At 43.1% G+C, this 23,547-nt stretch overlaps 2 protein-coding genes across 2 annotated transcripts; one reads left to right on the top strand and one right to left on the bottom strand.

The window, feature by feature from the left end:
- The first annotated feature begins 143 nt into the window (after positions 1-143).
- LOC116275409 lies at positions 144-22,097 on the top strand. Its single transcript, XM_031667596.1, has 3 exons — positions 144-976; positions 19,574-19,979; positions 20,789-22,097. Exons 1-3 carry the CDS (start codon positions 568-570, stop codon positions 21,390-21,392), a joined length of 1,419 nt encoding a protein of 472 aa, XP_031523456.1. The 5' UTR covers positions 144-567; the 3' UTR covers positions 21,393-22,097.
- LOC101023703 (histone H2B type 1-F/J/L-like) lies at positions 17,761-20,022 on the bottom strand. Its single transcript, XM_009204584.4, has one exon. The coding sequence runs from the start codon at positions 19,960-19,962 to the stop codon at positions 19,582-19,584; it is 381 nt and encodes a 126-aa protein (XP_009202848.1). The 5' UTR covers positions 19,963-20,022; the 3' UTR covers positions 17,761-19,581.
- Positions 22,098-23,547: the final 1,450 nt, after the last annotated feature.

Here is a 23,547-nt window from a genome sequence, read left to right as displayed (position 1 = left end):
TTAGTCTATCCTTTAAAAATTCTCAACCGAAGCAAAACACCATTTGGGACAAAATACAATTCAGTTAGCATTTGTTGCTCACTATTTTATGTCGGTGACTTCTTGGCTTGTGATTTCCCAGGTACACCACCCAGGAATCCTGCCTTATGGTCAAAGGTTTCTAGCTAGCGGCAGTTCAAGTTACTCCGGAAAACCACAGATAAACTTCTCAAAACGTGGTCCTCCGAATCTGGCCCCACAACACATCTACTGAATGAGAATTAACGTCTTCCAAAGTCTTAAAGTAGTCGTTTACGGACTACAGCTTGAAAAGCGCAGAATTAGAATTTTAGGAAATTAACGCTCTTGGATCGCATACTAACAGAGAAGAGAGGATTAAAAAATGAAGTGATTTATCCAATCAGACTTTCCAGTAATTCACCAATCACATCGTTAGACTCTTCAGCCAATGGTTTTGTTGCGCGGGACTTTTGAAAATCAACAAGGCCAATTAGAATGTTTCTGAGTATATATAAGGGCAGTCGCCACTCTGCCAAGCGGCTGAGGTTTTCTTCCAGTTAATCTGAGATGGCCCGCACCAAGCAGACTGCACGCAAGTCCACCGGTGGCAAAGCACCACGCAAGCAGCTGGCCACTAAGGCGGCTCGGAAAAGCGCGCCGGCCACCGGCGGCGTGAAGAAGCCTCACCGCTATCGTCCCGGCACCGTGGCTCTGCGCGAGATTCGCCGCTACCAGAAGTCGACTGAGCTGCTGATCCGAAAGTTGCCTTTCCAGCGCCTGGTGCGAGAAATCGCTCAGGACTTCAAGACGGATCTTCGCTTTCAGAGTTCCGCGGTGATGGCCCTGCAGGAGGCCTGCGAAGCCTATTTGGTGGGGCTCTTTGAGGACACCAACCTGTGTGCCATCCATGCTAAGCGAGTGACTATCATGCCCAAGGACATTCAGCTCGCTCGCCGCATTCGTGGGGAGAGAGCGTAGACGTTTCTGGGTAATAATTCTCTCCAACCCAAAGGCTCTTTTAAGAGCCGCCTACTTTCACCCGAAAATAGCTGTGATTGACTAATCGAATCTTTGAAACTGAACGTTGGTGGTAGTACTTAAGTCCTCATTTGATTGGCTAAAGTTAATGGTAAGCTTGCTATATTCCCGTGCTTTCTCCCGAACATGCCAGATTGTCAACGTCCTTTTTTTTTAAACTTAAATTTAAATTTTTAATCTTTTGCTGGCTATTAGGGGTTTGGTGCTTCGATTTGGTAGTGGAAGGGGCCATCTGGGTTCATGTTATACATGGTTTGTCTCAAGCGTTAGTTGCGTTGTCTACTTATACTCATTATAGAAGGGTTTTTTTTCCGTAGTGTATTTGTAGTTAATCCCTTTTAAAACCTTACAGTTAATGAGCATTGGCAGTTGAGAATAGGTACAGATGTCCTTGGTTGCTGCTTTTTCTTGTCTGAAGTAAGCTGTTTCTACAATCCCCCGCCCCACTTTTTTTTTTTTTAAACAGTTCTTGGTCTTTTCTGTGAAATGATCCATTTTTGACCGATAGTTGATTCAATATCAGAAATTGGTGGCAGAAACCAAAGCCAGATTGGCTTCTACATTACTGGCAGCGTGGGCATTACCTGGGAACTTGTTAGAAGCTTGTTTCAATCCCCATCTAGGGCTGGAGTCAATCTGTATATACCTCAGATGATTGTCATGAACACTGATTTAGAAAGCCTAGGTTGTTGGTTTTGGTCTAATCAATAAAGGCATCCTGCCTGTGAACTGTTACAAGGAGTGAGCTTTTGCAAAATGCATGTTTATTTTACAGAATGAAATATTCTATGAAATGTTCTCTATAAAGCAAGTGCACAGAACAATCCCCTAAAATAGTTTGATTTCTTTACGGATCAGTTTTCTCAATGTAACATTACAGTCACATGGGAAGGCTTTAGAAAAATCTTTACCTGGTGTTCAATGAGACTAATAGCAGTCTGTAGAGTGGGCCCAGGGAATGGTAATTATTAATATTCAGGTGCTTCTAACAAACAGCTGGGGCTGAGACTCCTTGCTACATAAATTTTAACACTCTCATTAGCTCTGGTTTGACTCCAGACTTAGCACAGTTTTCTAATTGAATCTGTTTCCTTGTGGTTTGCCCTCAGAATATACTGGTCTCTAAAGACTTTCTGGCTTGCTTGACTATCTTTCAACACCTGACTTTTATAAGAATTTCTTAGGGCAACACTAACGTAAGGTTTTTTTTTTTTTTTTTTTTTTTTTGAGCCACCAAGGTCCTTTCAGTGAAAGTATCAAGTTTTTAGGGATGTTACAAGGAGGAACACATACCATCTTGGGCTGCTTGGCATACAACCAAGGTATCTGTTTGCATATAGAACCCTTCCTTTACAGATTAGCACAAGGCCCTATTTGGGTATTCAGCAGATCCTCCTTTATGACCTTTATTAATTTAGCAACTTGTCATTTTTTTTTCACATATTGTTTTTATTTTAAAAACTTACTTGACATTCCAGAATATATGGGAAAGGAGATAATAGTTTAATAAAACCTATGTTCCTCTCATCCAGCTTCAATAAAAACATTGGCTTAAGTGTGTTTTATCTATTGATTTTTGTAAAGCAAATAATGAAACCGCCTCATGGGTTCACCTTGCCTGCTGCCTAGACAAAGCTGAGTTATCTAGTCAGGGAATTGCAATAGAGAAAGTAATTCAGAGCCAGCTGCGGGAGACCCTAGTTTTATTGTTACTCAAATCAGTCTCCCCAGCATTCTGGGTGGGGGAAGCCGGTGAACCAGGAGTCCTGATTGGTTAGGTCAGAGATGTCATTACAGGGAGTCGAAGCTGTTTCCTTGGGCTGAGTCAGTTTCTGGGTGGAGGCCAGGAGATCAGATGAGTCAGTTTACGAATCTGGGTGGTACCAGCATCAGGTCTGCAAAATATCTCAAGCACTGATCTTAGGAGCAGTTTAGGTAGGGTCAGAATCTTATAGGTTCCAGCTGCAGGACTCCTAAACTATAATGTGTGTTTGTTTTTTTTTTTTTTCCTTTGAGACAGAGTCTCACTGCGTCGCCCAGGATGGAGACTGCAACCTCCACCTCCCAGGTTCGAGCGATTCTCTTGTTCAGCCTCCCAAGCAGCTGGGATTACAGGTGTGTGCCACCATGCCTAGCTAATTTTTGTATTTTTAGTAGAGACGGGGTTTCATCATATTGGCCAGGTTGGTCTCGAACTCCTGACCTCAAGTGATCTGCCTGCCTTTGCCTCCCAAAATGCTGGGATTACAGGCGTGAGCCATTACGACAAGCCCCTAAACCGTAATTTCTAATCTTGTGAGTAATTAGTTAGTTCTATCTACAAAGGCAGTCTAGTCCCCAGGCAAGGAGGTTTGTTTTGGGAAAGTGCTGTTATCATATTAGTTTTAAACTATAAACTAAGTTCCTCCCAAAGGTAGTTCAGCCTACACCCAGGAATGAACAAAGACAGCTTGAAGGTTAGAAGCAAGATGGAGTTGCTTAGGTCAGATCACTTTGACTGTCTCAGTTACAATTTTGCAATGGCAATTTCAACATCATTTCATCTATTTTATATATGTCATCTGCTATTTAACACCTTATAATGGGCCAGGTGCCTTGGCTCACGCCTGTAATCCCAGCAGTCTGGCAGGCCGATGTGGGTGGATCACGTGAGGTTAGGAGTTCTTGACAAACTTGGCCAACTTGGTGAAACCCCATCTCTACTAAAAATATAAAAATTAGCTGGACCAGGCCTGGTGGTGCACGCCTGTAATCCCAGCTACTCGGGAGGTTGAGGTAGGAGAATCTCTTGAACTTGTGAGGTAGAGGTTGTAGTGAGCCGAGATCATGCTACTGCACTCCAGCCTGGTGACAGACCGAGACTCCATCTGAAAAATAACAAAATAAATTACGATGCCATCGTTACTTATATAACAAATAGTATTTCTTTTTTAAAAATTTAATATGATCCATTTTGGATGACATATTTCTTTAACATTGATTTTTATTTACTGCAAATAACACTGGTTGAGAATTTACAATGTACCAGATGCTGGTCTGTGCGTTGGAAATACACCCAGAGAACAAAACACAAAATTTTTGCTCTCATGGAATTTACATTTGAGTCTGGAATAGACAGAAAATAAGCTAGATAGGTAAACATATGTAATATGTTAGATGGTGAGAAGGAAAAAAAAATAAAGCAAGACTAAAGAGTGTCATGGGAAGCTGAAATTTAGATAAGGCAACTAATGAAGACCCTACTAAGAAGATAGTATTTCAGCGAAGAGCTGAAAGAGGTGAGGAAGCAACTTGTGTGGATGTGTTCAGGCAGAAGAGGAGGGAGACTGCTGAGGTACCATGGTGACCATGGGGAATGAGCAGGGGACAATAGGAGATGAAGGTGGAGAAAAGGCAGAATAATTTTCCCTTCAACTCCCACCCCCCACATAGGTTGTTAGTTGAAACAAACCATGTAACAAAAGACAGATTAACAAATGAAAAACAAGCAGAAGTGTATTAACATATATATTACATATACATGAATGACACCCAGGGAATGAGTACACATTGAGGTGGCTTTGAATTCCAGCTTTTGTGTAGTGTCTTCCACAAAGAACAGTAAAATTTTAGAGAATTTAGAAGATGAAGGAAAAGTACTTTGAGTCTCCAGGGGTGGCAATGTTGGGGATAGCAAACACATAGATAAAGCATATTGCTTTAAGATTCTTCTGGTACATCACCAGGCTCTTAAGAGTGAAAGCTCTTCTCCATACTTCTTTTGCACTCCCTGATAGTGTAAACTAAAAATTCACAGGTTTATTTTTGCCAAGGTTGAAGATGCATCTGGGAAAAACAAACACAAGTTACACAAAATCTATGGCCTGTGAAGCCCAGGTGGGCAGATCACTTGAGGTCAGGAGTTCGAGACCAGTTTGACCAACATGGCGAAACTCCATTTCTACTAAAACCCCCCAAAATTAGCCATATGTGGTTGCATGTGCCTGTAGTCCCAGCTTCTCTGGAGGCCGAGGCATGAGAATCGTTTGTACCTGGGAGGTGGAGGTTGCAGTGAGCCAAGATCATACCACTGTACTCCAGCCTGGGTGACAGAGTGAGACTCTGTGTCTCAAAAAAATAAAAGAAAAAGAAAAGTTTAGTATATTCTCAGGTAAAGAAGATGTAAAAAAGTTAAAATGATAAAGGGAATGACTGCCAGAGGATGGGAGGGAATGTGGTAGACAGCTGTAATTTTAAAAGGGTGGATGGGGAAGAACTCACAAGTGAGATAAGACTGAGAAAAGATAACTTTTTTTTTTTTTTTGTAGAGACGAGGCCTCACTATGTTGCTCAGGCTAGTCTCAAACTCTTGTGCTCAAGGGATCCTCTCACCTTGGCCTCCAAAAGTGCTGGCGCTACCAGACGTGAGGTACCACACCAGGCCAGGAAAATAACTTTCATCTGAGCAATGGGAGTCGTTTTAAATGATCAGGCCCACAGCAACACTAAAATGAGACAACAATCACAACCTACTCCCCCTTTTGAGATATATATTTCATCTCTAGATACTGCTTGTTTTATATAGCTATAAGTTTACTAAATAATGCCACATCCCACTGTAACCTACACTCCCCAAGTATTTACAAATGTAGCCAATAACTGATTAATGCTATTTCTGTAAACTAATGATACCCTGACAAAAATTTTGTATCAGCCCCACCTTCTGTCCTCTCCTTTTGTCTTTAAAACTTATTATTATTATTTTTTTTTTTGAGACTGAGGTCTGGCTCTGTCGCCCAGGCTGAGGCAGGGCCGGATTCCTCAGCTCACTGTAAGCCTGGGCCCTGGTTTACGCTTATTCTTTCCTGCTCTCTAGCCTCTCCCGAGATGCTGGGATTACAGGCACCTACCTCGGCCTTCGGCTAGTTTTTTGTAATTTTTAGTAGAGATGGGTTTCACTGTGTTAGCTAGGATGGTCTCTGACCTCCTGACCTCGTGATCCGGGCCTGCCTCGCCTCCCAAAGTGCTGGGATTACAGGCCTGAGCCACCACCGCCTAAAACTTATTTTACCAGCACAGTGGAGCCTATATCCAAGATTACTTGGGCCTGGGATTTGAGCTGCTGTCCTGACTTTGCCCGAAAATTTTTTTTTTTTTTTTGAGACGGAGTCTTTGCTCTGTCACCCAGGTTTTGCTCTGTCAACCAGGCTGGATGGATCTCGCCTCACTGGGGTTCACGCCCCATTCTCCTGCTCCCAGCCTCCCGAGTAACTGGGACTATAGCTCACCCGCCACCATCCCCAGCTAATTTTTTGTATTTTTAGCAGAACAGGCTCTCACCATGCTAGCCAGGATGAGCTCTCATCTCCTGACCTCGGATCTGCCCAGCCCCCAAAGGATTACAGGCGGAGCCACCGTGCCTGGCCCCACCTTTTTTCTTTTTGAGACGGACCTCACCGTCACCCAGGCTGGCTGCAATGGCACCGCCACTGCCACCTCTGCCTCTCCTGTCTATGGATTCTCTGCTCTCAGCCTCCTGAGCGGCTGACTTCTGAGGGCGACGTCCCCTTATGCCTGGCTAATTTTTGCATTTTGAGACCTGGGACTCGCAAGGGATTCCACCTGCCTCAGCCTCCTGTGCCAAGTTGGGACAGCAGGCTAGCCGTCAGCTACCACCATAAATTCTTTAAATTATGAATTGTGCTTCCACATCTTTCTTTTAGGCCAACAAGGCTGAAGGAAATCAACTATTTCATCCGCAAGTATACTTCTTTGACATATTTTGAGATGGTTCTTTGGAGGGTCTGCAAACAGAAGTTGCCCTACAGAACTGCCTTTTGTGGAGATGTGCATCTGTTGAGAAAAACTGCTTTGGTTCTGCCAGGTTTTTTTTCTGAGGCTTTACCTTGTCCAATCTAGGAAAGATTAAGAGTCTGACACTGGGCCAGGCTCAGTGGCTCATGCCTGTAATCCCGGCATTTTGGGAGGCCGAGGCAGGCGGATTTGAGGTCAGGAGTTCAAGGCCAGCCTGGGCCAACATAGTGAAACCCCATCTCTACTAAAAACACAAAAATTAGCTAGGCATGGTGGCGGGTGTCTGTCATCCCCACTAGTCAGGAGGCTGAGGCAGAAGAATCGCTTGAACCCAGGAGGTGGAGGTTGCAGTGAGACGAGATAGTGCCATTGTACTCCAGCCTGGGCAGCAGAGTGAGACTCCCTCTGAAAAAAAAAAAAAAAAAAAAAAGTCTGAGTCTGATACCTTTAAAGGTCTGAAAGAAACATTTACTATATATGTATTCTTCTTGAGGGCTGCTACCTATGAATTTTCATCTACATAACAAGACCACCTTTGTTAGCAAAGCCCTCCCATAACCTGTCTTGCATGATTGACTACCCTAACCTGTTTTTGGCCATGTTCTGAGCCCCCATTCTTTAACCTTAAGATGGCATTTAAGCTTCTGTACCCCACTGCTGGGGTTGGGGTAATTACTCTGTGGTCTCCCTCATGCGTTAATAAACTTGTTTCCCTTTCTCTCCTATTATTCTGTTTTTTGTTAGTTGATATTTGAGAAAAACTTCAGAGGGTGAAGGGGAAGATTTTTCTTGGTCCTGACAAGACTGAGCAGAGAAGAGAGTGAGTTCTATATACATCTGTAGGAAGATCATACCAGAGAGACGAAACATTGATTCATGAATCCTGAGTTGGGTGCATATTTGGGCTATGGGCATTATTCTGATAGCCAACTACATAAAACCAGGGTCTTTGTTTTTCTTAAGCTGGAATTTCCAGGTAACTCAGTACTGATTTATACTTTTTTTTTTTATTTTGAGACGGAGTTTTGTTCTTGTTGCCCAGGCTGCAGTGCAATGGCACAATCTCAGCTCACTGCAACCTCCGCCTCCCAGGTTCAAGTGATTCTCCTGCCTGAGCCTCCCGAGTAGCTGGGATTACAGGCATGTGCCACAACGTCCGGCTAATTTTTGTATCTTTAGTTGAGATGGGGTTTTGCCATGTTAGTCAGGCTTGTTCCCAACTCCTGACCTCAGGTGATCCACCCACCTCAGCCTCCCAAAGTGCTGGGATTACAGGAGTGAGCCACCGCGCCCAACCTTTTTTTTTTTTTTTTTTTTTTTTTTGGGACACAGTCTCACTCTGTTGCCCAGGCTGGAGTGCAGTGGCGCCATCTCGGCCCACTGTAACCTCCGCTTCCCAGGTTCAAGCACTGCTGCATGCCTCAGCCTCCCAAGTAGCTGGGAATACAGGCGCCTGCACACCTGGCTAAGTTTTGTATTTTTTAGTAGAGATGGAGTTTCGCCAGGTTGGCCAGGCTGGTCTTGAACTCCTGACCTCAGGTGATCTGCTGGCCTCGGCCTCCCAACGTGCTGGGATTACAGGCATGAGCCACTGCACCCGGCCTGATTCATACATTTTCATTTTTCAAAAGTGTTGTTCCAGATACCCAAGGACATTCAGTTAAGACTGAACCAAGAGGCAGGGGCAGGAAAAGATGAGCAATGAGTGCTAACCCCATGGAGGACTGCTCACCCTATTCAACGACACCAGTAGTTAAGGAAAGAGTATTATTATATGATAATTTATTTAAAATACAAAATAAGAGATCTGCAAAATTGCTATCATTTTACTTTTCACATGAAAGAATCCAATGTAGTCTTTATAAAAAGGCTTTATATGCTGTAACATTTTCTGAGATTTCATTATACTAGATATCTATGGATGAGCTCCCAAGTACAAAGAAAACTGCTCCTACTGGCAACAGAACTCCACATTAAAATTTCTATAATGGTTATAATATGATGGCTGAATCCATAATTAATAAAACAAAATTAAATTATGAAGATGATACATGTTCCCAACTACTGATTTTGAGCCCTAGATAAACCCTGATAAAAAATTGAGAGATCACATTTCTTCTTAATCCTTCATATTGAGTGAAACTAATTGTCCAATATGAGATCCAGGGATTTTATTTATGATTATAACTGATAATAATGGACTATCAATTACTTTCACTTTTTTGGTAAGTGCAGTTAGAGGAAAAAAGACGTGTCTGGGGTCCTACAAAATTTACCCAGATTATTCTGTGATGCTTTTGGGGAACAATGTCAATATCATAGAGTATGTATTTTCTCCTTGAACTTTTCTTTTCTCTTTTCTTTCTCTTTCTTTCTTTTTTTTTTTTTTGAGACAGTCTGACTCTGTTATCCAGGCTGGACTGCAGTGGTGTGATCCTAGCTCACTGCAGTCTCGAACTCCTTGCCTCAAGCAGTCTTCCCCACCTCTGTCTCCCAAAGTGTTGGATTACAGGCATGAGTCATGACCTCTAGCCTCCTTACTGATTTTGTTTAATTTTTTTTTCTATTATAGAGATGAGGTCTCGCTATATTACGCAGGCTGGTCTTGAACTCCTGGGCTCAAGTGATCCTCATGCCTCAGCATCCCAAAGTGCTGCAATTACTGGTGTGAGTCACAGCATCCAGCCCTCCTTATGCTTTTCTAATTGAGGATCCAAGAGGCAACATATCCAATGAAACTACCTCATCCTCATGGTCACATCCACATTGAAAGATCACTAGGCTGTGGACGGAAGTTCTGCTGCTGATAAGAGGTGAATATAGCTTCCTCTCCTCTGGTTAACTCTTAAGAAGTCCACATTTTGCTTTGTTTCACTCAATGAAATCTTATGTTTCTTTTACAGATGAAGTGTTTTGACCTGAAGATTCATCCAGCAACAAGTGAATGCATTTCCTTTTAGAAATTAAGAATCTGGACCCTTCTTTGGTGCAGAGCATACTACTTAAGATAAATACAAGTTTATTTTCTGTGGATATGAGGTTCAAAAAGGGTATTCTAGATCAACAGTTCCCTCTTTCTTCCAGCAGTAATTCTGGAACCCAAATGCCCTCTGTCTTTGTGGCTTAGCAGTCTTAAATGTGGCTTCCACATTTGCCCTGCAAAGGGAAAGAAGATGGAAAAATCCTTCGTGGAAAGTTGTTATGTCCCAGGCCTGGAAATGTCAATCTTTACTTGTATTTATGTTCCATTGGCAGGAACTTAGCTAAAAGGCCACACCTAATTGGAAGAGAAGTTGAAAAAAGAGGTTTCAACATGGGCCCAAAAGAAGAAAAAGGTTAAATTAATGCCCAGAATTAATAAGAGAAAAAGCATATGAATTTATTAACGTGTACACTGCAGAGGGGGTTGGATAGAGTGATCACCCAATATTGCAATTGGGCATAGATGTTTATCCTACTTCCTAGGGAAATGGGAGCTTGAGAAGTGTTTTTAGGGGTATAATAAATGACTTTTAGGGGAATTCAATGGCCTTGAAGAACATGCAAGAGCCTGGGACAATGTCTGTTAGGGCTGCAGAGTAGGCAGTGGTTTGTGACAGAATCTGTCTAGGCTTGTTGACAGGCTTGTGTTTCTTCCGGTGGTATTAGTTTATTTAATGAAAACTCAGGATAGAGACTAAAGATAATTGTATTCTTTGGCAGGTTTGGACTTTAGGCAGATAAGGAACTTCTGAAAACAACTTCATCCTGTACTTTGGGAGACACAGAGAACTGAGAGACAGGAGGGGTGGGGAGAAGGTCAGAGACCTTGTAGCTTCTTCAGTTCAGGATGTCATAGTGCCTTATTTTGGGATATCAGTTTCTGAGCCCCAACAGTGTCATATATCTTTGATTTTAGATATCATATCTTGCTCTCAATCCATTTCCAGAAAACCTGCTTATCTTCTGAAGTTGCTGTGCAGAAGCCCCCATTTTGTTCTTCATAGTGGTAGAAACAAAAGTGAAATAAAAGTCAGAATTCTTTGTTAGACCCAACTCTAAGCTTGAGCAATTGCCTCATCATTACAAAAATTTATTGTTTCTGGTTTATAAATGAGGAAACAAGCTGAATGGTTCTGCATAATGCCTAAAGTCATCCAGTTAATAAATGATGTAACAAATTTCAACCCAGGTAGTAGGTCTCAAAACTCTCCTAATGTTAAGCATATTCCATTGCTGTGCTATAGTTTGTGAAAATAAATAAAATTTGATGTGATGGTGCATTCCTGTAGCCTGTCCTACTCTGGAGGCTGAGGTGGGAGAGTCATTAGAGACATGAGTTGGAGGCTGCAGTGAGCTATGATTGAGCCACTGCACTCCAGGCTGGGTGACAAAATGAGACCTCATCTCCTTAAGAAGAAAAAACACACAAAAAAACCAGCTGTTGGAATTCCCAAAACACATTAAGATTGAGAGAGATGAGATAACTTGAGTTCTTTTCTTTCTTGCTCTATACAGTGTCTAGAATTAAGCAACATTAGGCATTAGGGAGAAAAGTCTCCTGCCTTCTTTTTTTTTTTTTTTGAGATGGAGTCTCACTCTATTGGCCGAGCTGGAGTGCAGTGGCATGATCTCAGCTCACTGCAACCTCTGCCGCTTGGGTTCAAGCAATTCTCCTGCCTCAACCTCGTGAGTAGCAGGGATTACAGGTGCCTGCCACCATGCCCGGCTAATTTTTGTATTTTTTAGTAGAGATGGGGTTTCACCATCTTGGCCAGGCTGGTCTTGAACTCCTGACCTCGTGATACACACACCTCGGCCTCCCAAAATGCTGGGATTACAGGTGTGAGCCACCTTGGCCGGTCCTGGCTTCTTAATTAATGATCCTTGTTAAACATTTAACCTCCCCTTTGTTGTCGTGCTTTTCGGGGTCTGTCTCGCACAGCCTGGCTGACTGATGTATGAAAGGAATACTCACACACAGGTATGCAGTGTGAAGAGCAGCCTTCTGACCTTTCAGAAGGTCCGCTCCTTTCCTTATAGTTTCTCCTACCACTCTGACTGATCTCCTATATCTCCCCCTTTTGTTTTTTGCATCAGGTTTTGTTGATTGAAGAATACAGATGTGTACAGTGACAGGCTTGACAGGTGCAGTGGTTCCAGCTTGTGTTGCAGCTTTGTATCCTAGAAGCAGTAGATAACATAAGACAAGCATGAGTATAATCAGTAATATTCTTTTCCAATCAAAGAGTTGCCCCCAGGAGTGGGGGTCTATCCAGGAGAGGTGTTTTTGCACATTGTTCTATAGGGCTGTTACTGAGGAACCCCACCAGGGGTATGTTAATCCCTCCTACCAAAGCAGTTACGTTGTTAGAAACTGAGAAGGGGGTGTCTGCCCAAGTAACAGGGCAGAAGAAAGGTGGATCTAGAAGATGGGCCTAATAGAGTGTAGCAGGTACGAGTTGCAGGCAGAGTGAGAGAAAAACCAATACCCTATGAGTGTTGCAATGTACAACAAAGAGCATAGCAAGGAACAGATTATCTGGAGGGAGTGGTGTTTGTGTCTGGAGAGGGATTCGCTCAGCTTCCTGAGTTGTCTTCTTCAGCATAATGTCCAGGGCCTCTGTTGTCCGTGGAAGCCGCATCGTTCTGGGGCTGCGGGTCCTGCAGGGTCATTTCCTTTATTTTTGGTACCGGGCTGGGTTCCAGCCACGCCATGGTATGGTTTGATGTGTCGCACAGAAATCCAAAGAGGACCTGAGGGAGTGTGAACACAAGCCTATCCTTTTCCCCACGTTAACAAATCATTTGGACCGCACCATAGATTACTATTTACATCTTTCTATAAAAACTAAAGGTTTCATATTGTGAAAGGTTTTTGCAAAGTGCTTTTCTATGGCTGATTGAAATTTATTGTTTAAATTTAGGAAGCTAAGGGTAAATAAGGCTAAATTTAAGAAGTTAAGGGTAAATAAGGCTTGTGCTAGTAGTGTTGTAGGGTCCTTACTCGTATTCCCCCCTTTTTTGTTTTTTAAGCATATTTTTAAGGGTGGAGTGGGCACGTTCCACTGTGGCTTGTTCTTATATAGAAGAGGGTTCTTTTCCTGAGTTACTTTGGTCTTTACTATTGGGGCATTCCTGCTTCATATGACCTGGCTTTTCTCACTGAAAACAATTTGGATTTTTATCCCTTTTTACTTTTTGAGGCTTTAATGCCATAGCCAATATTCTGGCTTTGTGTGTTTCAGTCCCCACCAGCTGACATGCCCATATGAGTTCCCTACTGTAGCTGCTTTCCCTCTGACTGCTTGCATTGCTTGCTGGCAATCCACATTAGCATTTTCATAGACCAATTACAACAATAAGATATCAGCGGCCTTGGCATGACTGATTTGTCTCTTAAGTGCCTGGGTTAACCGATTGATAAATTCAACAAATGGCTCCTGAGGCCCTTGTGGAACATTTATAAAAGATCTCTGTTGAACTCCACCTTCGGGAATTTGGTCCTAGGCCCCGTGAGTGCACAAAGACAGTTGCGCATAGGCTTGAGGGACAAAATTTAATTGTTGTTATATATTAATATAGGGACCCCTCCCCTGGAGCACAGCAGCTATGTTCTGTCCTGCCAATTGATTCTGGTCAGCCTGTTGTTCGTACAATTCATTATATTCTGCCCTCTGGAGGAGGTATTGACTGGCCTCTAAAGTTGTTTTAGCTAGCACTGACCAGTCCCATGGAGTCAATATGGTAGTTTTCTGCTATAGCCTCAATTATCCTCTTGTGAATGGGCTAGCAGGTCCATTTTCTCTAATGCTTTTCCTTATTTCCTTAAAAGTGTTGAAAGTAATAGGCTTCTGTACCCAATTGGCCTGTTGATCTTGCACCACGGGACAAGCCAGGAGCTCCCCTTCTAATGCTGCTTGCCTAAGACGGGGTCCCATAACTGTAGTATATCTCTTGTCTTCTTCCCAATTTATTGGGGGAAGAGACTTAGGAAACACCTCCGTCTCCTCTTTGGTATCTTTACCCGGGTAATGGCGGGGCTGAAGGAGGAGGAGGAGGCAGTAAGGTAGATGATGGTTCTTCCTCCCCTTCTTTTTTAGGCTCTTCTGTGTAGAGCAGGACCAAAGCAGCCCTAACCAAGGCCCATAACATTAAAGATGTTACTGGGACCTGTTGCCCTTGTACCTGATGTTGTTTAAGATTTCTTCCCAATTGCTTCCAGAGCCCTAGGTCTAGTGTGCCTTCTTCTGGGAATCATGGGCTATGGAATACAACAGTTTGCATTACATCCCTTAATTGAGCCTCCGAAACCAAGGTTCTGCTAGCTTTAAGCAGCTGTTTCAATACTTTTACATACTGTTGCTGTTGAGCTGATAACTGTTGTCCCATGATGAAACCCTAGCTTGAGAATCCCCTTGAACTTGGAAATCCCCAGCGGGGACCAATTACTTACTGAGCAGTCACTTCACATGAATTTTCGAGGGTTCGGTCCAGATCCGTTGCAGTGTTCCTCACACTGGGCACCACCTGCCAGATCTGTCCCGCAGACCCTGACTGACTGACTGACTGACGGATGGAAACAGTACTCACACACAGGTACGCAGTGTGTAAGAGCAGCTAGGAGTCACCTGGCTCAAGTGGCCAAAGTGCAGCCCCGAGAAGCTGGAGCTGCTTGCTTTTATTCAGTGCAGGCAGAATGCTGAAAGCCTGGGGCAAACACAGTCTGTGGGTAATTAACATTTATTGTTCCCCTTTCAGGGAATGTCACACACATGGATGTTCAAAGGTGAATTTCAGGATAACTTCAAACAAACAAGCCTGATCAAGATAATTTCCCCTTGCTCCCTTGCACATACTTCTCACTCTCTGCCTCAAGGTTAACAGCTGCCTTCAGCTATTCTCCCGAAGTTGTGCAGAGCCTTGCTATAAGCTCCTCTAACTCTGCCTATATAAATGAAATCTGAACTTCCCTATTTCAGAATTATATCTCTATTACTTTGGATTTGGTGTTTCCAGGTGGTCCATCCTTATGTTTTGTGCTTGAATAAATTCTTTATATTCTTCATGGTGCAAGAAGAAGGGCTTAAACAAAAACAATAAAAATATATTCTGACTCTTTTGGTTATTTTTGTTTGATAAGTTGTATACATTATTTTCTCCATGGGACAATGTTTCCTGTCCTAGATAATAAGGACCATGTGTGGTTCACCTTTGTGGTTTGATTCAAGTAATGTGGGCATTTCAGATGTGAAAGGCTTTGAGGAACAAGGCAGACTACCTTGAAATGAGAAAGCTGAGGTTTTAAAGCAAAAGGTGGCCAGGCATGGTAGCTCACGCCTTTAATCCCAGGACTTTGGGAGGCCGAGACGGGCGGATCACCTGAGATCGGGAGTTTGAGACCATCCTGATCAACATGGAGAAACCTCGTCTCTACTAAAAATGCAAAATTAGCCGGGTGTGGTGGTGCACACCTGTAATCCCAGCTACTCGGGAGGCTGAGGCAGGATAATCACTTGAACCCTGGAGGCAGAGGTTTCAGTGAGCCAACATCATGCCATTGCACTCCAGCCTGGGCAACAAGAGTGAAAGTCCGTCTAAGAATAAATAAATAAATAAATAAATAAATAAATAAATAAAGCAAGCAAAAGGCAAGGTTGAATCATATTGGTGGGGGTTGGGGGAGTCAATGCATAAAGAACATTGACACCAATAGGTATGTCTCCAATGCTGAGATGAGAAAATCCGGGAAGATAGAGCACAGGACTAAGGCAGGTAGCATTGGAGCTTCTTCTGTACCTGATTGCTGACTAGAATGGATATTTATAATAGCATAGCCAGACACAGTAGCTCATGCCTGTAATCCTAGCAGTTTGGAAGGCCAAGGCAGGTGGATCACTTGAGCCTGAGAGTTTGAGACCAGCCTGGGCAACATGGCAAAACACCGTCTCTACAAAAAATATTTTAAAATGTGCTGGGCACGTAGGTGTGTGCCTGCGGTCCTAGCTACTTGGGAGGCTGAGGTGGGATCACCTGAGTCCAGAGATGTTGAAGCCGCAGTGAGCTGTGATCACACTACTGTACTCCAGCCTGGGTGACAGAGTGAGACCGCGTCTCAAAAAACAAAACAAAAAAGCAGAGTGCCATTGGACTTCAAACTCAGCCCAATCTCATTCACTTTAGGCATTGAGTCTGACCATGTAGCCCTGACTTCATTTTTCAAGGTGTTTTTCTGATTTACCAAGTCCTATGCTGATTGCAAACAGCTACATTTGAAGTCAGTGCCGTCTGTTCATGTTAAAATGAACATTTGATTCTAGTTAGAGATGCATTGTTTTCTTATCTTCCTAACTGAAGCAATTCTTGCCAATATTTACTTTTTTTTTTTTTTTTTTTTTAGACAGGGTCTCTCACTCTGTCACCCAGGCTGGAGTGCAGTGGTGCAATCTTGGCTCACTGCAACCTGCACCTCCCAGGTTCAAGTGATTCTCCTGCCTCAGCTTCCCGAGTAGCTGGGATAATTGGTGCAGGCCATCATGCCCAGTTAATTTTTGTATTTTTAGTAGAGATGGGGTTTCACCATGTTGGCCAAGGCGGGTCTCCAAGTCCTGACAGGTGACCCGCGCTCCTCAGCCTCCCATAGTGCTGGGATTGCAGGCGTGAGCCACTGCACAGGCCTTCCCTTCCTTCAGGATTAAATGTAAACATGATAGCTGGAGCTGGAACAGTGATATATTCAGAAAGACAAAATTACAATGTCATGCAGAGAACTACTTTAATGCAATGATAGCCTCCAAATACACTACCAGGCAGGCTGTTCCAGAGGCTGTGAATAGAAAGTCTCATAGCCCAATATAAGTTTCCTGAGCTCCATGGCTTAATTTTATTGAATCAATTTGAAACATGTAGCAAGAAGCAAGCAGAAAGAGCTTTGGCAAGTGAACACATTTCAGATAGGTTGTAAATGGCAGTCTCACTACCTGAATCCTTGGTTATGCATGTCATATGTGTGAGGTTTCTCTCTCCCTCTTGCATATTTTGCCCACTGAGAGGGTGATTTCGAGAAACAGAGTTCATGATAAGCAAAGGAGTCAGCAGATGCAAATTATGTGGAGCCAACACACGCTTGCTCTATTGGTATACAGCCACCTATATTGCTCAATAGTGGTATGCTGACCAGCCATGCCTTTTATATGCATGCTGTCTGTAGAGGGCCAATGAGGCCAGCCAAAACTGGTGTTAACAGTGGGCGGTCAATTTATGACCCCATAAATATTGAGTACTTTATAAATATGTGGTGTCTCACAAATATCCAAAGGTTTTTGGTTCTTTCATCTATTCCTGTCTCTTGAGTAGCACACACACAAGCCCTGCTGACTTTCTCTATGTCTAACACGTCTCACAGGCTACTCATTTATGATTGATTAAGAATATAGGCTTTGATTTTTGTCTACATTTCACAGACTTCTTGTATAGGTAATACTTAACACTTCCTATGAATTTCATCTGTCCCATTTGTTGGGTTGCTACTCCACAGGAGAATTCAATAGCAGAATATATTCGAGAGTTTTTCAAATAAGAAGAAACGCGTTACATTTATATATAGAGGATAAACACATTTTATGTATATATGTATGTATGAGATATATATATATATATAGAGAGAGAGAGAGAGAGATAATTTTTTTTTTTTTTTGAGATGGAATCTCTCTCTGTAGCCCAGGCTGGAGTGCAGTAGTGAGATCTCGGCTCACTGCAAGCTCCATCTCCGGGGTTCACGTCATTCTCCTGCCTTGGCCTCCCGAGTAGCTGGGACTACAGGCGCCAACCACCACGCCCAGCTAATTGTTTGTATTTTTAGTAGAGACAGGGTTTTACTGTGGTAGCCAGCATGGTCTCCTGACCTCGTGCTCCGCCTGCCTCTGCCTCCCAAAGTGCTGGGATTACAGGCGTGAGCCACCGTGCCCGGCCGCGACAGAGGGAATTTCTAAGGATATCGGAACTCCCATGTCTGAGCTGTATTAGGTTTGTGTGAGGGAAAAGTAGACTTTCATTTTCATTAACTAGTAACTATTTTAAGTTTTTACTTCCAGAGGTATCATATACTAACTCACACAGGTGGACATTAAAAAAACCTTTTATTAAAAAATTATTTGCATAAATATACAATATTTGCTGTCTTATAGTATTCTATATTTCAGTGAGGTCATACATTTTAGTAAAGCAATTCTATGAAATCCTTGTAAACCACTGATGAGACATGGCCAGATGAGAATATAAATGGGTAGCCCCTATTTGTAACCATAGTTCCATCAATATAGACTTGAACTCTGTGCTCTCTCCCTTCCTCTGTCATGGCTCTCTTGCTCTCTCCCCACCCCTCCTCCCTGGCCACTAGGGAGGAGGCAAGAATATCTACTTTTGAATTCCATGCTGCTGGCTTTTCTTCTGCCATCTCTTTTGCTCCACCCTCCATCCAGAACTGCCTCCAGGAACTTGCAAGTTTTCAAGATTATGTTAATTCAGCTTTTGCCAATTTAAATTCAGTCCCATCAAAAGCCCGATAAAAGAAAAACATGACCTTCAGACTTATGTTTCTTTCTTTAGTTTGTGAGTTTATTGTATAAATATCCACTTTAGATTTCAATCCAGGTAAAGGACAGGGATAGTTTCTATCTTTCTCACTGCTTTTTCCTAAGTATTTTCTGTAATTTAATAGGTTCTCAGTAAATGAATAAACTCAAAGTACTAGTCCATCCACCAGCTATTTTGAAGAAAAATTGAAGGTACATCTCAGACCTAGGTTCTTAAAATACTCTTCCCTTACCTCCTGCTACCCCTACATTTTATGATTCAAGAGAAATGCCCATGAGGGTAGAGGAATGTAGAGGTTTCAGTCTGTATTACCCTACCATTACAGTTGGTAATCTTGGTATTTAAAAAATCCACAGAAGTTGTGTACATGGTTTTGCTGATTCCTGTTAGCGTTTTCAAGTTAAGACTCCCTGAGCCTGGCCTTTTTGCTGATTGCCAACCAACATTACCTAAAAACAAAGACACATTGTTGCCAGGCCTTTTAGTATTTATATTCTCTGCTCTACCTTGTCTTACAAATCTAAATTTTTTCAAAGACACCTAAAACCCCTCATATTACTTGCCGAATAACTAAAGGTTTATTCCATGGCATTTTTTTTCATTTTCATAGTTTGTCATCTAATCCTTATCTTTTAAGAAATTTCAATTTTTCTCAGGTACTTGGTAAACTATAATATCCCAGTTGACATTAAATTCTAGGAGGCTCCCACAAAGATCACATTATGCTATCTAGAGTGGGTTCACTATCATAGGCGCTCAATGTATTTTCAAGTCATCTTGAATACTCAAATTTACCAGCTCCAGACTGGACATGTTGCTCCAAGTTGATTGCATCTAGGTTGCAAACTTAATTTTTGGTTCCTAAACTAGAACGTCCACTTTTCCTGCTGTGTCAAATTATCTGCTCAGCAATACAAGGCAAGGCTGAGGTGGGAAAACTTGCTTGAGTTTAACACCAGTAGCCTGGGCAATGTAGTTACACACCACCTTTATAAAGACAAATAAGCTCTAAAATCTTAGTGTTTGACAGAGGAACAGGATAAACTGGCAATGCAGAATTTTACCTGTATTGGCCACACTTCTCCCGTAGAATACAGCAGCACCCAGCATTAAAACTCTTAATTGAAATTGTTAAGTGGCTCTGAAAAGAGCCTTTGGGTTTGAACAGGCGTCCATTTACTTGGAGCTGGTGTACTTGGTGACGGCCTTAGTGCCCTCGGACACGGCGTGCTTGGCCAGCTCCCCAGGCAGCAGCAGGCGCACCGCCGTCTGAATCTCCCTGGAGGTGATGGTGGAACGCTTGTTGTAGTGCGCCAGGCGGGAAGCCTCACTCGCGATGCGCTCGAAGATGTCGTTGACGAAGGAATTCATGATCCCCATGGCTTTGGAGGAGATGCCGGTGTCAGGGTGGACCTGCTTCAGCACCTTGTACACGTACACAGAGTAGCTCTCCTTGCGGCTGCGCTTGCGCTTCTTTCCATCCTTCTTCTGCGCCTTGGTTACCGCCTTCTTGGAGCCCTTCTTTGGAGCGGGAGCGGACTTGGCTGGATCAGGCATTGCAACAAAATGAAGGAGTAAGAATACACCCAAGAGTGGACGCTTAACTGCACAGCTGGCCGTTTTTGTAGGTCTTTTATGCAAATAGGTGCTTAATCATTCTCAATCCCTGATTGGACCAAATCAGCCAATAAAAAAGTTAAATTCAAGTCACTTTTCGATTGGATATTTATGCGAAACCTACCTTAAATCCTTTTCTACACCACCCGGGGGAAAAAACGTAGTTTTTCATTCAAAACATTAGAAAAATTAATGCCTTGTCAGTAACATCTAGCTATAAGTTATGTCTCTTTAGGTACGAATTTAAACAGAAACAAAGACGGATATTATGTTTCTAGTTTCCTAGCAAATTGCAGCTTCCGGTTTTAAAATTTTCTATGAATAACTAATTTTAAAATGGAAATTACCTAAAGATTTACGTGTTTCCAGAATTATACCATCGTCTTTCTTTTATAATCTGATCAAGGTCGTCAGCATTCTTACAAAAAATTTAAGCTTTTTCGGTAATCAAAGGATGAACACATTTCAAGAGCGATGGGATTTTAATATATCCCCTAGGAACGGAGTGTCTGGAAGTGAAACCAGTGTTTGTTGAAAGGTTCAGAATATAAGGAATAGGGTACTTATATTAAAAATATTTCTTCAAAATAAGAATTTAAAAAAATATATAAAGGACAAATTGAGCTGCACCAATCACTTTCAAACGCGGAATTTTCGAAATCGCTCCGGAACTGCAGAAAGTTCATTTCCGTCTGTCAAACATAATCCCAAAGTGATTAAAATAAAATCAATGAAGGTACATAATACAGGTAGGCACATAAAACATAATAAAATGTAAGGAACTAGGGGGAAAAAAGTATTTAGATAGGTTAAGGTTTTCTAAAATGAGACCTAGTAGCCGATCACAAGTCAGGGCGCGAAATTGGAAGATTCGGACCAATCAGAAGGACTTTGCCTTTATAAATAGGAGTAAGAACAACTGCTGGTTCCGTTGTGACCGTTGCTTGAAACCCGTTCCTATGGCCCGCACGAAGCAAACGGCTCGTAAGTCCACTGGCGGCAAAGCGCCACGCAAGCAGCTGGCCACTAAGGCGGCTCGCAAGAGCGCGCCCGCCACCGGTGGCGTGAAGAAGCCCCACCGCTACCGGCCTGGCACCGTCGCCCTCCGTGAAATACGCCGCTATCAGAAATCGACTGAGCTACTGATTCGCAAGCTGCCATTCCAGCGTCTGGTACGTGAGATCGCGCAGGACTTCAAGACCGACCTGCGCTTCCAGAGCTCGGCGGTGATGGCGCTGCAGGAGGCCTGCGAGGCTTACTTGGTGGGGCTCTTTGAGGACACCAACCTGTGTGCCATCCACGCCAAGCGAGTGACTATCATGCCCAAGGACATCCAGCTAGCTCGCCGCATTCGCGGAGAGAGGGCATAAGTTGTACTAAGGGTGTGTGCCAACTTAAACCAAAGGCTCTTTTCAGAGCCACCAACAGTTTCAGTTGAAAGCGCGGTAGCACTAGGGAGTAACGTCTCCTGAAACAAGGAGCGTGGTGGGTTAGGGGATAGGGGGAGGACCCGTGGCTCTTCTATTCTTTTTTCTCTTGGCCATTGTCTTCAAAATGGCCCGCAGCGGCGGCTCAAGCCTGTAATCCCAGCACTGTGGTAGCCCGAGGCGGGCGAATAACTTATACAAAGGTCAGGAATTCGAGACTAGCCTGGCTAACACGGTGAAACCCCCGTCTTCACTAAAAGTGCAAAACCAAAAAACAAAATTACGGGCGTGGTGACGCCCTCCTGCGGTCCCAGCTGTACCGGTGGCTGAGGCAGGAGAATCGCTTGAATCCGGGAAGCAGAGGTTGCAGTAAGTCGAGATCGCGCCACTGCACTCCAGCCTGGGTTACAGCGAAACTCAAAACAGAAAACGGCTGTGTGCTGAGGCAAAACCGGGGAAAAAGGAAACAACTTGTGGACAAAAGTGTACGAAAGCTTTATTTGTGACAGCATGGGGAGTTAAATCATTATCTTATTTTTTTTGGCTTGCCCTGAGAGTTCATTTGAGACATCAACAGGAGAAACGGATACAAGTTAATATAATACAAACTTTACGTGGCACGGGAGTCTTCCAATTAAAACCCCAGGGTGCAGGGGTATACTATGCCCAGGGAAAACTGGGTTCAGGGAAATATTACTGCAACCTTTTTTTTTTTTTTTTTTTTGAGACAGATTCGCTCTTGTCACCCAGGATGGAGTGCGGTGGCGCGATGCGGGATCCCGGCTCACTGCAACCTCCACCTCCCAGGTTCAAGCGATTCTCCTGCCTCAGCCTCCCGAGTAGCTGGGATCACAAGTGTGTGCCACCACACCCGGCTAATTTTGTAGTTTTAGTGGAAACAAGGGTTTCGCCATGTTGGCTATGGTTGGTCTGGAACTCCTGACCTCAGGTGATCTGACCGCCTTGGCCTCCCAAAGTGCTGGGATTACAGCACCGTAATCCACTGTGCCCAGCTCAATTTCTTGTTATTCTAGTTATTTAATCAGCCTAGCCAACATGGCGAAACCCTGTCTCCACTATAAATACAAAATTAGCCGGACGTAGTAGCAGGCCACTGTAATCCCAGCGACTAGGGAGGCTGAGGCAGGAGAATCACTTGAGCCTGGGAGGTGGAGGTTGCAATGAGCCGAGATCCTGCCACTGCACTCCAGCCTGGGCGACAGAGTGAGACTCCGCCTCAAAAAAAAAAAAAATAAATAAAAAATAAAAATCTAGTTATTCAAAATAATGCAGAAATAGGCTGTGATGGGATTGCTACTTTTATTGCTTGGAATTCCATGGTTTATCAAGTTCGTTTGTTTGTTTTCCCCACAAATAGTTGTTTGCACTCTTGACTTTTTGTTGTGGTGACGTGCTCATTAGGCCGTAATTCATTTATGCAGGTACATGATTTCTTAGATATTGCTGACTCTGCTTCAAACACCCATGATCTTTAGGACTGTGTGTTTGGTGCATCCTAACTGCACAATAAAAAATCCACTATTATTTTGAACATTCTATTTTAGACACATCATTTATTTCCACTTAAATGCTCTTATTTAACTAGCTCAGCAAATATTTTGTATGATGAAAAAAGTGGTGCTTAGTTTGTATTTTGGCTTGTGCGCAAATTCCCTTTTTCTCCTATTAACATTTATGGCAGTTTTCCCTGAGTTTCCTGTTGTACCAACCCCAGAAGACAGTCAACCCTTGTACCTTCTGTTCACATGAGAAGAACAGGGCATGGAACCTCTGGCAATTTACATTATTTTTTTCTGGGCAATTCTTCATTGTTTAATTGTATAGTGCTTAATATAAGTGAACATACACTGAATGCATTGGTGTTTCAAAGGCAATGTTTTAAAATCCTTCGGTGTGCTTTACGAGTGTGTTATTATTTTGTCTGCAAAAAACAATGTGTGGCAATAAGAATTCGTTTAGTAACTGGCTGGTGAGGTGGCTCATGGCTGTATTCCCAGCATTTTGGGAGGCTGAGGCGGGCGGATCACCTGAGGGCAGGAGTTGTCAAACAACATTTCTGCAATTGCCATAATTATTT

Source organism: Papio anubis, chromosome 6 (assembly GCF_008728515.1).
Source record: "Papio anubis isolate 15944 chromosome 6, Panubis1.0, whole genome shotgun sequence".
Classification (NCBI taxonomy): Eukaryota; Metazoa; Chordata; class Mammalia; order Primates; family Cercopithecidae; genus Papio; species Papio anubis.
Note: the sequence above shows the minus strand (reverse complement) of the source record. Positions and strands in the feature narration are given on the sequence as shown.

Excerpts from the sequence above, each read along its gene's own strand:
- LOC101023703 (XM_009204584.4), bottom strand. The coding sequence starts at position 19,962 with ATGCCTGATCCAGCCAAGTCCGCTCCCGCTCCAAAGAAGGGCTCCAAG.
- LOC116275409 (XM_031667596.1), top strand. The coding sequence starts at position 568 with ATGGCCCGCACCAAGCAGACTGCACGCAAGTCCACCGGTGGCAAAGCA. Across the intron at positions 977-19,573 it reads CATTCGTGGGGAGAGAGCGT|GCGTCCATTTACTTGGAGCT; the intron begins AGACGTTTCTGG and ends GGGTTTGAACAG. Across the intron at positions 19,980-20,788 it reads CATTGCAACAAAATGAAGGA|AATAAAATGTAAGGAACTAG; the intron begins GTAAGAATACAC and ends CACATAAAACAT.